At 34.7% G+C, this 13545-nt stretch overlaps 1 protein-coding gene across 2 annotated transcripts in view; it reads left to right on the top strand.

Annotated features, from left to right (window-relative positions):
* DDX60 (DExD/H-box helicase 60) overlaps window positions 1-13545 on the top strand; it is a 114490-nt gene that overhangs the window by 73399 nt on the left and 27546 nt on the right. For both annotated transcript variants that reach the window (XM_032855454.1, XM_032855453.1), the window contains exons 29-33: window positions 1959-2063; window positions 4223-4423; window positions 9011-9115; window positions 9378-9519; window positions 11156-11277. In XM_032855454.1, coding sequence (XP_032711345.1) covers window positions 1959-2063; window positions 4223-4423; window positions 9011-9115; window positions 9378-9519; window positions 11156-11277 — 675 coding nt within the window. The remainder of the gene's footprint in view (window positions 1-1958; window positions 2064-4222; window positions 4424-9010; window positions 9116-9377; window positions 9520-11155; window positions 11278-13545) is intronic.

The following is a 13545-nucleotide window of genomic DNA, read 5'->3' as shown; positions in this document are numbered from 1 at the left end:
TAACTATTCCCCTAAACAGATAACTTTTTCAAATATTTCTGCAATGAAGTGTAACTATTATGATCTTGGAATAATAATCTCTTGCTTTTTCATTTATAGTATCTAGGGAATGTTGTCAGCTGTTTGTATAATTTTGGTTACAGACATTCTTTCATGGGCTTAGAGGACACTTATAATAGGTTTTGGTCAAATCTTTTTTCAGTGTAATAGCTGAAGTAAGAATAAGAATGTATCACTTCCTTAGGGCTCACTTCATATTTCGGCAGGTTTTAGATGAGTCACTACTAAATGCTCTCTCTCCCATCACTGATGGACAAGAGGAAGATTACTTTAAATAGCTTGAAAACCCAACCCTTACTATGTGTTATTTAGTATGTTACATGAGGATGCATGGGGATAGTCTGGATAAATCTATAGGAAGGATTAACATAATTTCTTAGTTTAAATCTTGAGCAGTATTTAAGAATAGCCTCTGAGTTTTTTTAAATTTTCTGTATCAGATTTTTTGTATGATGTATATTATATTTGTGTATGTGAGAGAAAGAAAGCGAGAGAGAGTGCAAAAGCAGGGGGAAGGAGAGGAGAGAATGAGAGGATATTACTCTATGTAGTATTTTTTTTTAAGACTTTGTTTCAGAGAGAGAAAGAGAGAGCACAGAGGGAGAGGCAGTGGGGGAAGCTGACTTCCTGCTGAGGAGAGAGCCTGACGTGGTGCTCAATCCCAGGACCCTGGGATCAGCACTGAGCCGAAGGCAGCCGCTTAACTGACTAAGCCACCCAGGCACCCCTCTAGTTATTGACTTTTAAAATAAATTAAGTAGCTTGTTATTAGTTAAGAGAAAAGCTAAGCAATGTTGTTAATAATATATTTTGGTTTTTATCCAGGTTAAAAAATTACCTTTTAACTTTCTTCAACATTTTGCCTTCAGCTCAGGTCCTGATCCCAGGATCCTAGAATTGAGCCCTGAGTCCGGCTCCCTGCTTGGCAGGGAGTCTGCTTCTCCCTCTCCTTCTGCCCCTCCTCCCTGCTTGAATTCTCTCTCTCTCTCAAATAAATAAATTTAATCTTTAAACAAAAAGGTCAATAACTAGAGACAAAATTTTCCACATGCTTATATATTGAGGAAAAGAGGCACATGTATTTTGATTGGCATATCTTATGTCTAAAATAGTATATGCTAAGTAGTAGTGCCTTAATTACTATTAGTTTAATGAATGAATAATTAGATCACTCTAGAAAGGCAATATGGAAATAGTGATAGCTTTGTTATAGAAAACACATTTTTAAAAAAGGTATTTACTCTACTTATAATATAAATTTAATGTTCTTTTCCATTTTTGTTTTTATTAAAGAACTTTAGAAAAATAGTTAATAAATCATGTGTTTCATTTTCACAAATGTAGACCTCAGTTATAGAATAATTAGAGAAAATTATTCCATATACTTAAATATTGCCTTTAAGACATGGAATACATGCCAATGTAAAGAGAAAGAGAGGACCGATAGAAATACCCAAAATTATATGAGAAAATGAGCAAAAGTTCGAACATTTAAGAAACTTAAAGTTTGCCCTGCTCCTTTTGGTCAGTTGTCAAGGCAATTGAGGGGGGTGGGGATGAAACTGTTTTTTTGCCCTTATTACAACATATGTTATTTTCATTGAAATAACCTTCACAAATAAGCTGGAGTGGATGAAGTGGGCAGTATCCCAGAAGGGGGTTTGTAAAAGTATTATTACCCTGCCATGAGGAAATTCTCTTTTTTAGTCATTCATTAAGAAATAGTTACTGAACACCTGTCATGTGCCAGGTACTCTTGTCAGTGTGGAGGAACAATAGCAAGTAGACCATCTCTGGCTTTCCCACTGGGGTTCAATTGAATAGCAGAGAGTTTCAGTAAGTACATGGCATTCTACTGAAATACTATTTCATGAAGAATTGTTTTATTCTCTTTCTAGGTGGTGACAGCTACTGGGACACTTGCTTTAGGAATCAACATGCCTTGCAAATCTGTGGTTTTTGCTCAAAACTCAATCTATCTGGATGCTTTAAATTACAGACAGGTATTGCAATATGCATACACTCACTATTGCCTTATGAAAATATGGCCATAAAATGGTAAAAAATGTGAGCTGTTAGTTTAAGAACATATTGCAATTCATGTGCTAGCACACCCTAACATTCATTCATTCATGCCTGACTGTCTGGTTTAGCTGTGGTTTAGTGGTAGGCACATGAGTGTAGAATTAGTGGCCATCATTGACCAGATATGTGACTTTGGGTGAGATAGATCTTAACCGCCTGGCCCTTTTCTTCCTCTCTCCAAAATAAGGGTGATAATTACTACCTCACAGCATTTGCAAGAATTAAATGAAGTTATTTGTAAGAAAGATACATATCAAAGGTGCTAGATAAACATTTACTCGTTCATTTCCTGTGCACGTGTTTTTGCACTCTGGAGTTAATACTTCTCTCTTCTTTGCTCCCAATACACAGCCTATTACCAAGCCCACTTCGTTATTCTCCTACATGTATTTGATTTTTTGCCTTGCAATTTCTGTCTTCATTATCTCTCATCATACATTCTTGGCCTTGTATTATTAAAACAGTTCTCTTGATTTTCAATTCTTACTCTTCTATGTCCCATACACAGTTTAGTTTGTCTTCATATGGCTTCTCTGCTCAAGAATGATTTTTTTTTTTTAAGATTTTATTTATTTGACAGAGAGAGAGATCACAATTAGGCAGAGAGGCAGGCAGAGAGAGGAGGGGGGGGAAGCAGGCTCCCTGCTGAGCAGGGAGCCTGATGCAGGGCTCAATCCCAGGACTCTGAGATCATGACCTGAGCTAAAGGCAGAGGCTTAAACCACTGAGCCACCCAGGCACCCTAATTTTTTTATTATATTTTTATTATGTTCTGTTAGTCACCATACAGTACATCATTAGTTTTTGATGTAGTGTTCCAAGATTCATTGTTTATGCACCACACCCAGTACTCCATGCAATATGTGCCCTCCACAATACCCACCACCAGGCTCACCCAACCCCCCAATCCCCTTCCCTCTAAAACTCTCAGTTTGTTTCTCGGAGTCCATAGTCTCTCATGGTTCATCTCCACCTCTGATTTTGCCTTTCCTTCTCCTAATGTCCTCCATGCTATTCCTTATGTTCCACAAATAAGTGAAACCATATAATAATTGACTTTCTCTGCTTGCCTTATTTCACTTAGAATATTTGATGACTATTTCTGCTAGCAGGATTATTTTTTAAGGTATGGGCCAACATTCAAGTTTTTATCAAAATGCCCTCCTCCTTTTCTCTCTAAACATGTCTTATTCTTGTAGGCTTTGTTCCTATCCAATATAACACCCCTCTTATTTCTCACTACTTTTACTAACCCCTGTCTTTCTGATCTCTCCTCCTGGGGCTGTGTTCTGCATGAGCTCTCCTCTCCTATATCATCTTTGGGAGTGATATAGCGTTTTCCACTATGTGTTATGATGTTTCAGATGATAGACTTGGGAGTCAAAATGCCAGGGTGTGAGTTGGATCTTCCACTTTCTGGGGTTTGACTACAGACAAGTTTCTTCTATCCCTCATGCCCCTATTTCTACTTTGTAAAATGGAGATAATGATTATATTTACCTCATATGGTTGTTGTTGTGAGGTCTATATAAAAACAGTTCAAAGGATTTAGCACTTTCTAAGCACTTAATATATGAGAACTAATACCGCTTCTCTAAAGAGTTTGTTTTCTACAAGTAGAATTTCAGAATTTTATCTTACTCATGTATTCCTCAATTTGTGCACAATTTTTATGGTGACTTGTGATGCAACACACTGGTGTGTAAGAAAGGAACAAGGGAGAGAAAGTGGGAAAGGAGAGAATTGGTGTAATTACTTCAGCTATAAGTGAATTTGAAATTAGGGTCTAGTCTTCTTGTTGTGCTCTGTTCCATCTGTATATCATGATATAAATATATAACATAATTTTTGGCATGAAATAATTACATAATAATGATAAATTTCTCATTCTCAGCTCTGTCTTAGCCATGGTAAATTTCCCAAGTGCTACACAGTTGGATTTTAAGTTCTGTTTATATGATGGTTGGACATATATACAATGTACTTGTTCCAACCCTATGTAAAAGGCTCAATTCTTATACTGTGATGGAGAAAGTCTCTAGGGAAGTTTTACTTTGTGATTCTCGTCTGTTTCCAGATGTCTGGACGTGCTGGAAGACGAGGTCAAGACCTGCTGGGAGATGTATATTTTTTTGATATTCCATTGCCCAAAATAGAAAAACTCATTAAATCCAATGTTCCTGAACTGAGAGGACAGTTCCCTCTTGGCATTACCCTGGTCCTGCGACTCATGCTGCTGGCTTCCAAGGGAGATGACCCAGAGGATGCTAAAGCAAAGGTACTGAGCTTGACATTTCCTGAGGTGAAGTCTTCACGGCTGGCTTGGCTATGGTTAGGTTTGCTCTTTCTTAGAAGTCTGTAGCAATAACTTTTAAGTTTCATGGGTTTTTATGCTTTGCAATGTCTTGCATAGTATAGGGTTGGGGCAGAGTGGGAGAATAATAATTAGTTTTGTTTGTCTCCTCTATTAATCATAGAATTTGTGTTAGTTGGGCATTTGGAATTAAAGATTACTTTTTTCATGTGTGATTGGTATTGTCCTATAGTAGTTAAGGGTGCTGGCTATTGATTATATTTTATTTTATTTTTTAAAGATTTTATTTATTTACTCAGAGAGAAAGAGGCAGAGAGCATGAATGGGAGAAGGGGCAGAGGGAAGGGAGACGGTCTTAAGCAGACTCCCTGATGAGCACAGAGCGTGATGTGGGGCTCGATCTCATGACCCTGAGATCATGACCTGAGCTGAAATCAAGAGTCAGATGTTCAACCCACTGAACCACCTTGGCACCCCTGGCTATAGATTTTAAAATATCTGGGTTAGATTCTATTTTCAAAAGGAACACAATTTCTTGTGATCAATTCATAATAATAGAGTTTATTTTTTGTAAAAAAACACAGTAACCCAAATTCATGAAAGAATATTTAATTAATGCACAAGGTTGAAAGAAAGCAAAATCATACTAGGTCTCATCATCTGAAGACAGTCATGTTATCTTTTGCCATAGGGGTACCTTTGGTTTTCAAACACTGATATATTTGATTAGACATTGATTGATAGGACTATAAACTTTTCCTGAAGCTTTTCCTGAGATAAATATTTTGTGTCTAATCTCACGATGAAAGATTTAAAATTCATAATGAAACAATTTGGTTTTCATCCTTATGAAGATACATTGTTTTTGTATAATGATTAATATGTACAATTAAACTAGATACTGTTTGTTGATGTGAGGAGTCTTTCAGGACTTCCTTGATGAGTTGGCTCTTATGTTGCTGATGTCTTACAGAGCAGGCACATATCATTTTAGACCAAAACTTCCCCATTTCTGCATTCTTAATTTTTGCTTCTGTGTAGGAGAGAAGAATATATCTTTTAGCAAGCTTTCAAAGATTTTTAAAGAAAGTTTATTAGAGTGGTTTATTTTCTTTGCCTTGGCGTGTTTGAGAAAATCTGTCTGTAATCTTCACACATGAAAGGCTCAAATATGGACATAAAATTTTTAGAATATTCCCTTTACTCTTCACATCAAAGTAAGAGAGTTTCATTTCCTCTGGCATATACTGTTATAGTGGAGTAGACTCTTTTAGTATCCCCTAGTAGAGCCATGTAATTCCTATTTTCTTCTAGTTGATTTTTTTTCTGCCTATGTATTTATATGAATTTTTAAAAAAATCCTTATATTTCAAATTCTTTTCCCCAGGATTTTCTGTTTTGAGGGTCATTTTTTAAATTGACCTTTTAGTTATATGCTAAGAATTTTTAATCTTTATGTTTACATAAAGCATGCTCATAGGAAGCTTCAGGTTCAGTTTTTAAAATTGTGATAAAACAAAAATAACATAAAATTTATGTTACATACATTTGCATTGGACAATGCTCAAGTAGTTTTAGAACTAAGAAGAGATATCTTAAATTAGATATTTGCTATTTGCTTCTATTTTAATTTGTTCAGTTTCTTATCAGGAAGGGTTATATTTGTAAATCAGAAATTCTTTTTCTGTACTTCATTGCTATGTTTTTCTTGATTATAAGAGAACCTGTGAAGTTTATCTTTCACATTGCTGAAGCTGCTGTCCAGAGTTTGTTCTGCTCTTTAGTAATACACATGTGGATTTTAAGTCTGCTGCTGAAATTTTAATTTTCCTGAAATTCTTCACTCTTTCTTATATCACTCTTTTACATATTAATAAAGTATTTTTAGTGTCAATTTTTAATTGTCCATTTACATTATGCTGTTTTGCCTTGTCTTGTAGAGGACATATCTTATGGCATCCATTAAGGATGCCAAATAATTTTTCAAAAAACTTTTTTGCTGCATAAAGAAAGCAATTTTTACAGGTCAGCTTTCCCCAAGCCCTTTTTTCTTCTTTCTTTCTTATCTTCCTTCCTTTTTTTTTTTTTTTTTAAGAGTAAGAGTCAGTGTTCTTATGATGGTTCTGCAGAAACTGATTCCTGATCATCTTGTTGAACTAACCTCTTCCTGATTTCCCACACGAGCCTAGTACCTGCTCCATGGATATTTCAGACACATTACAGTCTGAGGACCACGGCTTTGCTGTTTCTTTTGCTTGTAATATCTTCTCTCGGATATGTGCATAGCCTCATTCCTTTACCTCATTCAAGTTTTTTCTCTAATATTACTCTCAGTGAAGCCTACTGTCACTGCTCTTTCTAAATTTGTAAATGTATCTCCTGTCTGTTGCACCATGATCTGTATTCATTTATACATAACATGTATCACTCCTTACATAGCATCAAATATCTATCTATCTATCTATCATCTATCTATCATCTATCTATCATCTATCATGTTTTTATTTATTTTCTCTATATTTTTCACTGGAATATAAGCACTCTGTGGCCAAAGATGCTTGTCTTAGTCCCTGGTACAGACATTTAATAAATACTTTTAGTATATTTTAGTATCTTAGCAGGGTGATCAGTTTTCTTATAAAGAGTTCATCTCTTGTGGGTTTTTCTATTTTCTCACTTGGATATAGATACATTTGTTTAAGTCGGATGGGCTGCCAAAAAATAGGATATATGATTTCACTCTGGCTTCTCTCTGGCCATCTAAATGTTATTCAAATATCCTATTAAATGTGAGGGTAGCTGAATATGGCTCAAACGTTAGTGTTTGGTAGATTTTAAACTTACGTAGCTTTTCTGGACAGAAAGTTCCTTGATCTACTCTTGCCAGTCTCACTGCTGCATTTATCATATAGATGCCACTCATCACTACAAACTATGGTATACATTTCTGTCAGGGGCCTTACTATCTTAGTACGACTTTAGTTATATGTCTAGATCTCTAAGATTACAGTGAATCACCATGAGTTGCTCACTCTCCTACTACTCAGCTGTTTTCTTGCTGTTGCCATCTATGGTTAAATGCAAAGCAACAGAGAGAGAGCAAGTAGGAAAGGGCATTTGGGAAACTCTCAAAAAGACTCATCCTAAAATAAAAGTGATGTGCATTATATCCCCCTTCCTATCTCCCTTCTTTCTCTCATCTGTATCCTCCCAGCTTCCTTTCACATAGTCCACTGGCCTTACAGTGAGGACAGACTCTTCCTAGGCTCTATAAACTCTCAGGCCTAATGGTAGCCAGGCTTAAATTTGGTGATGTCAGGAAATTTTCCTTTTATTGGAACCTCATAGATGTTTTAGTGGGCAGCTCAAAGTTATCTGAACTGCTACCTCAGGGCTGTTTTACACCAGAAACAAAACAATATTTTTAATATTTTTGTTTTAATCAACCTATTCTATTTTTTAAAAGATTTTACTTATTTATTTGACAGAGAGAGAGAGATCACAAGTAGGCAGAAAGACAGGCAGAGGGAGAGGGGGAAGCAGGCTCCCTGCTGAGCAGAGATCGATCCCAGGACCCTGAGATCATGACCTGAGCCAAAGGCAGAGGCTTAACCCACTGAGCCACCCAGGCACCCCTATTCTATTATTTTTGCCACAACACTGAAGTGAATATAATAGGAAATCTCATTTTCCACCAGAATGAGCCAAGAGCTGTAAGCTCGTAAACGGGGTTCACGTTTATTATCAGGTCTTTTGGCAGTATTTCATTTCTGATGATTCTGTTTTATATGTTCTATTTGTTAAAGGAAGGATGTGCCATGTAAGAAGATGATAAAGCAAATAATGTGAAATTTAACTGAATCTTATATATTGCAGGAATCTGTGTGATATAATAGATATGGGTAATATCTATCCTATTGTTATATATTCTTTTATGTGATAGGTGCAGTGACAAGAGGAGACAGAGGTAAGGCTCAGGAGAATAAAGTATAAGCCTCAGAGACAGGAGTTATGGCACACTATGTGGGACTATATATGAAAGATACCAAGCTGGTCAGGAAGCGAGAGATAGGAGCAGCATGAAAATTTAGGTGATTGCCTTTGTAAGTTTCTTTCTGGAAAAGGCAAGATGCAGAATAAGCAGTTTAGGACTGGCTAGTTTGAATAATTCTGCTGGGTTTTGGGCTGAGCAGGTGACCTCTTGTCACCTTGTACCTGCCTCTAGGATGATTTAGGACCCCAAAAGTATTGGCTAGATGTGTGAGAATTAGGCAAGGAAGTAGTTAGGGGTATAAACTTAGGTTTGGTTAGTTTGTATATGATAGGCATGCTTTTAGGCAAGTTGTTATCGTTAGGAGTCAGCTAGCCCAGGAAGGGACAGTCTCTCCCCGACCAGAAAGATTTTTTTGTTTGTTTCTTTTTTCAGAAAGGTTTTTTAAGATGTCAAAACATCATTAGAAAAAATTTTAAATTACAATATATCTGTATCATTATTTACAAATATATTTCATAAAACTAACATGTTGTGAATTAACATATTCTTTTTTAAAGGTGCTGTCAGTGCTAAAGCATTCATTGCTGTCCTTCAAAAAACCCAGAGTCATGGAGATGTTAAAACTTTATTTCTTGTTTTCTTTGCAATTCCTTGTGAAACAGGTATGATTGCTTTTTGCCTTTTTGTGAAATAGGGATGGTGCTATCTTTACTTTTTATCCTGCTGAATTGTGGTCTTTAGAAGATTATATCCAATGACTAATATTTCTTTACTTAATATAATTATCACACTTGGCCCAGGTAATGATTATTAATCTCTCTTATATTGGCATTAAATACTGTTTTAAACCAGCACTTAATGTTAGTTATTAATTAATGGATGTGGTGCGTTGAGTCAAACTAATAAATTGTTTTTGTTCTTTAGGGCTATTTAGATCAAGAAGGTAAACCAATGGGGTTTGCTGGACTTGTATCACATTTGCATTATCATGAGCCTTCTAATCTTGTTTTTGTCAGTTTTCTTGTAAAAGGCCTTTTCCACAATCTCTGTCAGCCAACTAGGAAAGGTAAGCTTGATGTTTGTGTGTATAATCTTGAAATAGTAACAGAGACCATAGTGAAGCTAGCACTTCAGGAAAATTTTTTCTACATAGAAAACACAAGTTAATATTTAGATAATTTAGAGATACAAAATTAGATAAAGTTATATACCTACTAATATAGATCATATGGGAGATAGCCATATTTTGTGACACCTATTTTAAAATGTCTGTTTCTTAGGAACTTTAGTGATTTCTGGACTCCAAGACTCAGAACAAATTAAATAATATGTGATCTTTTAATAAATATTTTTCTTAATTAAAATGTAATATGTGCTCATCATAGAAAAGGGATATAGGCAGGCATTATGTTAAATATAATATTCACAATTAATATTTATGAATATTCTCTTCCAATTATATTCTCATAGAATATAACTGTATATTTAAATAACATGTATTAATTGTACAATCTAGAATCTTATGTTCCTTGAAATATAGTTATGCCAGTATCATATAAATTTTTTGTGAATTCCATTTTTATGTCCACCTAGTATTCCATTTAATACATTTTTTTTTTAAATTAAAAACATTTTATTTCTATAATTAAGGCCTAGACCCTTAAACAGTGTACCTAAAAGACATGTTTTCTTTTTGGTGCTTAAATTTATTACATTTCCTAATGCTTTGTAAATGCAATGCCTTTCACAGCATTGCTTTATTTGTCTTAAATGGATAGCAAAATTTTACTTTGTGCAATAATCCAGTTCATTATGCTCTGAACATGCGTTGTTATGTGAAACAAGTTTATTCAGGGAATTCTGTCCCTGCAAAAGCTCTGTAAGAGAAGAAATAATTTCCTGCAACAGGAAGTACAGTTGTGTTCATTGCTGTATGGGTATGGGTGGGGTGGGAGGGTGTATGCTATTATAATCATGGAGATAGAAAATTTGATAACTTTATGAGGCATATGATATGGCTATCACTCTTTTGTAAGTAAGGAAACGGATAAAGAGAAGTTAAATAAATTACCATGGTCACACAATTTTAGATAAGTGCCAGAGCCAAGATTCAAATATAAGTAGTCTGACTCTAGACCCCAACTTATTAAAGGTAGAACCTTTTTAATCACTGCAGTATAATGCTCATGTGTTATGAAGGATAGAAAGTAAGTCAAGTTGATTGTACCTTAATATGAGTGGCAATAAGGTAAAGAAGGAAGATAAGGCTGGGAGGTTATTTGTAAGCTGAATTTTGGAAAGCCTTAAATGCTAAGCTAAGGAGATTGGATTTTGTTTATGAGGCATTGACATGCAAACAGGGATTTTTGAATGGGTGAGAGACAGGATCATAAAATGCTTTAGGAAAATTGATCATGGCCTGAAGTTAAGGGAGGGGGATGGGTAGAATCCAGGTAAGGAGATGAGGCAATTTGTGGTTGGAATGATTTTGGTACAAACTAGTGTGGGGGTAGCAAGAATGAAAAAGAAGGCACAGATGTAAACTGTCAGCAGATATAGTCATTCCTTGGTTGCTATATTTGTTACATTATTTTCAGTTTTCATGAAATGAAATGCAGTATAATATCTAATTTAAATGTTAAAAATGGGATTGGCACTTTTTTTTTTTTTACCTTTATAACAAGACGCTTTGTATTGTATAGATTCAAAATATTTTTCTCAAGATGTTATGGAAAAGCTAGTGTTAGTATTGGCAAATCTGTTTGGAAGAAGACTTCTTCCAGCAAAGTTCCAGGATACTACTGTGAAGTTTTATCAATCAAAGGTAAAATTTATGCTTCTGGTAACATTAAATAATTAATGTAATTAAGTAGTTCCTACCATAAATGATTCAGCAGCAGTAGGATTTTATCAATATAAGGTTCATTTGTTTTATAGAATAATAGTTTGTTCTTTCTGTAATCGCTGTTATATTTAACCTCTAATTCATAAGCCTCTCCATATCAATATATCAAAAGACTAAATTTCTTGAGAAAAAATAAGGTAAAAAATTTTGCCCGTGTTTTCCATTTGATTGTATGACTCTGTCAAATTATAGCATTCAGTGGCTAAAGAAATAAATGTAGATAATTACACAGTAAATGAACAAATTGTTCCTATCATTGAATCTGTAGTTCCCTTAGAGTCTTTTTACCTTGGGAGGTAGGGCTGCAAGCAAGAAGTGTATGTTGTGAACTCTAATGTTCTCAATGAAAAAACATTAGAATAGTCCTTAAAGAAATAATTCCTTGACTCATATAGAATAAAAGCAGGAAAACTCTTTTCCAATTTTATTTGCAACATATTCTTTGATCAGGATTTGCTATTATTAAATCAACATCAAATACTGTTACTAATATACCCCACTGGAATCTGAGAAAGTGGGATAGGTGGGTTATACTAAATAACCTTAGTAAAAGGTGACAAGGAACAAAAAGAGATGAGTTAATCTATATTGTCTAACTCCACAATGTCAAATTACAAATCTTAGCCCTCACAGAATGTTCTCTTGACCAGTGAACATAACTTTAGTCATTGACCTATCATCTTCACATTTTTTTATCACATGTACACTCTTGAAGTATTATTTGTTTTGTTTAAACAATTTATATTTAACTTAAGAATTCAGTATCTAAATTCTCACAAAGAAAGACATTATAAAGATATACACTAAAGGAAGGTTTTGCATGGAGACCTCCTGTCTTTCTCACTGTCTGCCAGTCTCTTTCTTTTTCTCTTTCTCTTTTTTAAAGGTTATTGGAAATTTGTGCACTTTCAGGTAGGATATAGTAGATGGTTATCACTTGTGTTGCAACAGAGAGCTGTGGAAACAATGAGGATTTGACTGTCTAAAATTGTAAAATGACAAAAACTTACTAATGATGTAATGGGAATCTTTAATCATGGCTTTCTACCAAAGAATTTGTTGATTCTGAACATGGTATAAAAATATTACTTAGCATATACAGAGAGCTGCTTCTGAGATTAAAACAATTATTAAAGCTTTTAGTGACCACATGAGGCTAGAGTGACAGAAACGTGGGAGACATAGTGTTTCTATGAGTTTATTGAGAATGTTTACTGAGTACCAGGTCTGCATGAAATGCTGGATTACTACACCAAATGTTTGCAATCTTGTGGCATTTATTAAGTAAAAACCCACTATGCACTTATTCATAGGCTTGTATGCCCCTCAAGACATTTTTGAAGGCTTTTAGAACTGGAAGATGTGGAAGGTTAGGAAGCTCTGTAGGAAAGAGGTAGATCTTTGGTAGTCTTTTAGGACTGAGAAAACAAGTCCCACCAGCCTCATAATCAAAGTCCCAAGAGAATCATGACTCAAGAACAGAGTTAAGTCAGGTATAGATGGAAACTTAATAAAACTGGAAAACTATACCAGCAATACCAGCAATACCACTTTAATCTCTATTTGGACTGAAGTGTTCACATCTTCAATCATATAACCAGGCACAAAAATGGGAAAACTCACTCTGGTGGAAGATAATATCATTTGAAGCCTATCAGGTCCTTTTGTAAACAATTTATGGTGGAAAAAAAATCCCAGAACTAAAAAAGTGAATAAGCAAGAATATATGACCAATTGGCAGAAAGAAATGCAGGCAATAGTAGTAGACACACGGATGATTCAGATATTAGAGTTAAGAGACAAAAAATTTAAGTATGATTAATATGTTCAAGAAAATAGGAAAAATGATAGATAAATAGGAGAACTGTTAGAAAATAGGAGATAGTGATAGATAGATAGAAAAAATTCATGGAAGGTTAGAGAATTTCACCCAATAATTAGAATTTTACCACATAATTAAATGGAAATGTCAGAATTGAAAAATATAATATCTGATCAGAATATACCTATCAGAAGTCAGAATCAATGAGCTGACAGCTCAACAGAAAGTACCCAAACTGTACCACAGAGAGAAAAAAATTGAAGGCAGATAGCATAAGAGAAATATGGATTACAGTCAAAAGGTTTAATGTTATGTATTAAGAAAAGAAGGGAAGAAAATGGCAGAAGAGTATTCACAACTCTTCT

The sequence above is a fragment of the Lontra canadensis genome, unplaced genomic scaffold (genome assembly GCF_010015895.1).
Source record: "Lontra canadensis isolate GAN:19392208 unplaced genomic scaffold, GSC_riverotter_1.0 scaffold10, whole genome shotgun sequence".
Taxonomy (NCBI): domain Eukaryota; kingdom Metazoa; phylum Chordata; class Mammalia; order Carnivora; family Mustelidae; genus Lontra; species Lontra canadensis.
Note: the sequence above shows the minus strand (reverse complement) of the source record. Positions and strands in the feature narration are given on the sequence as shown.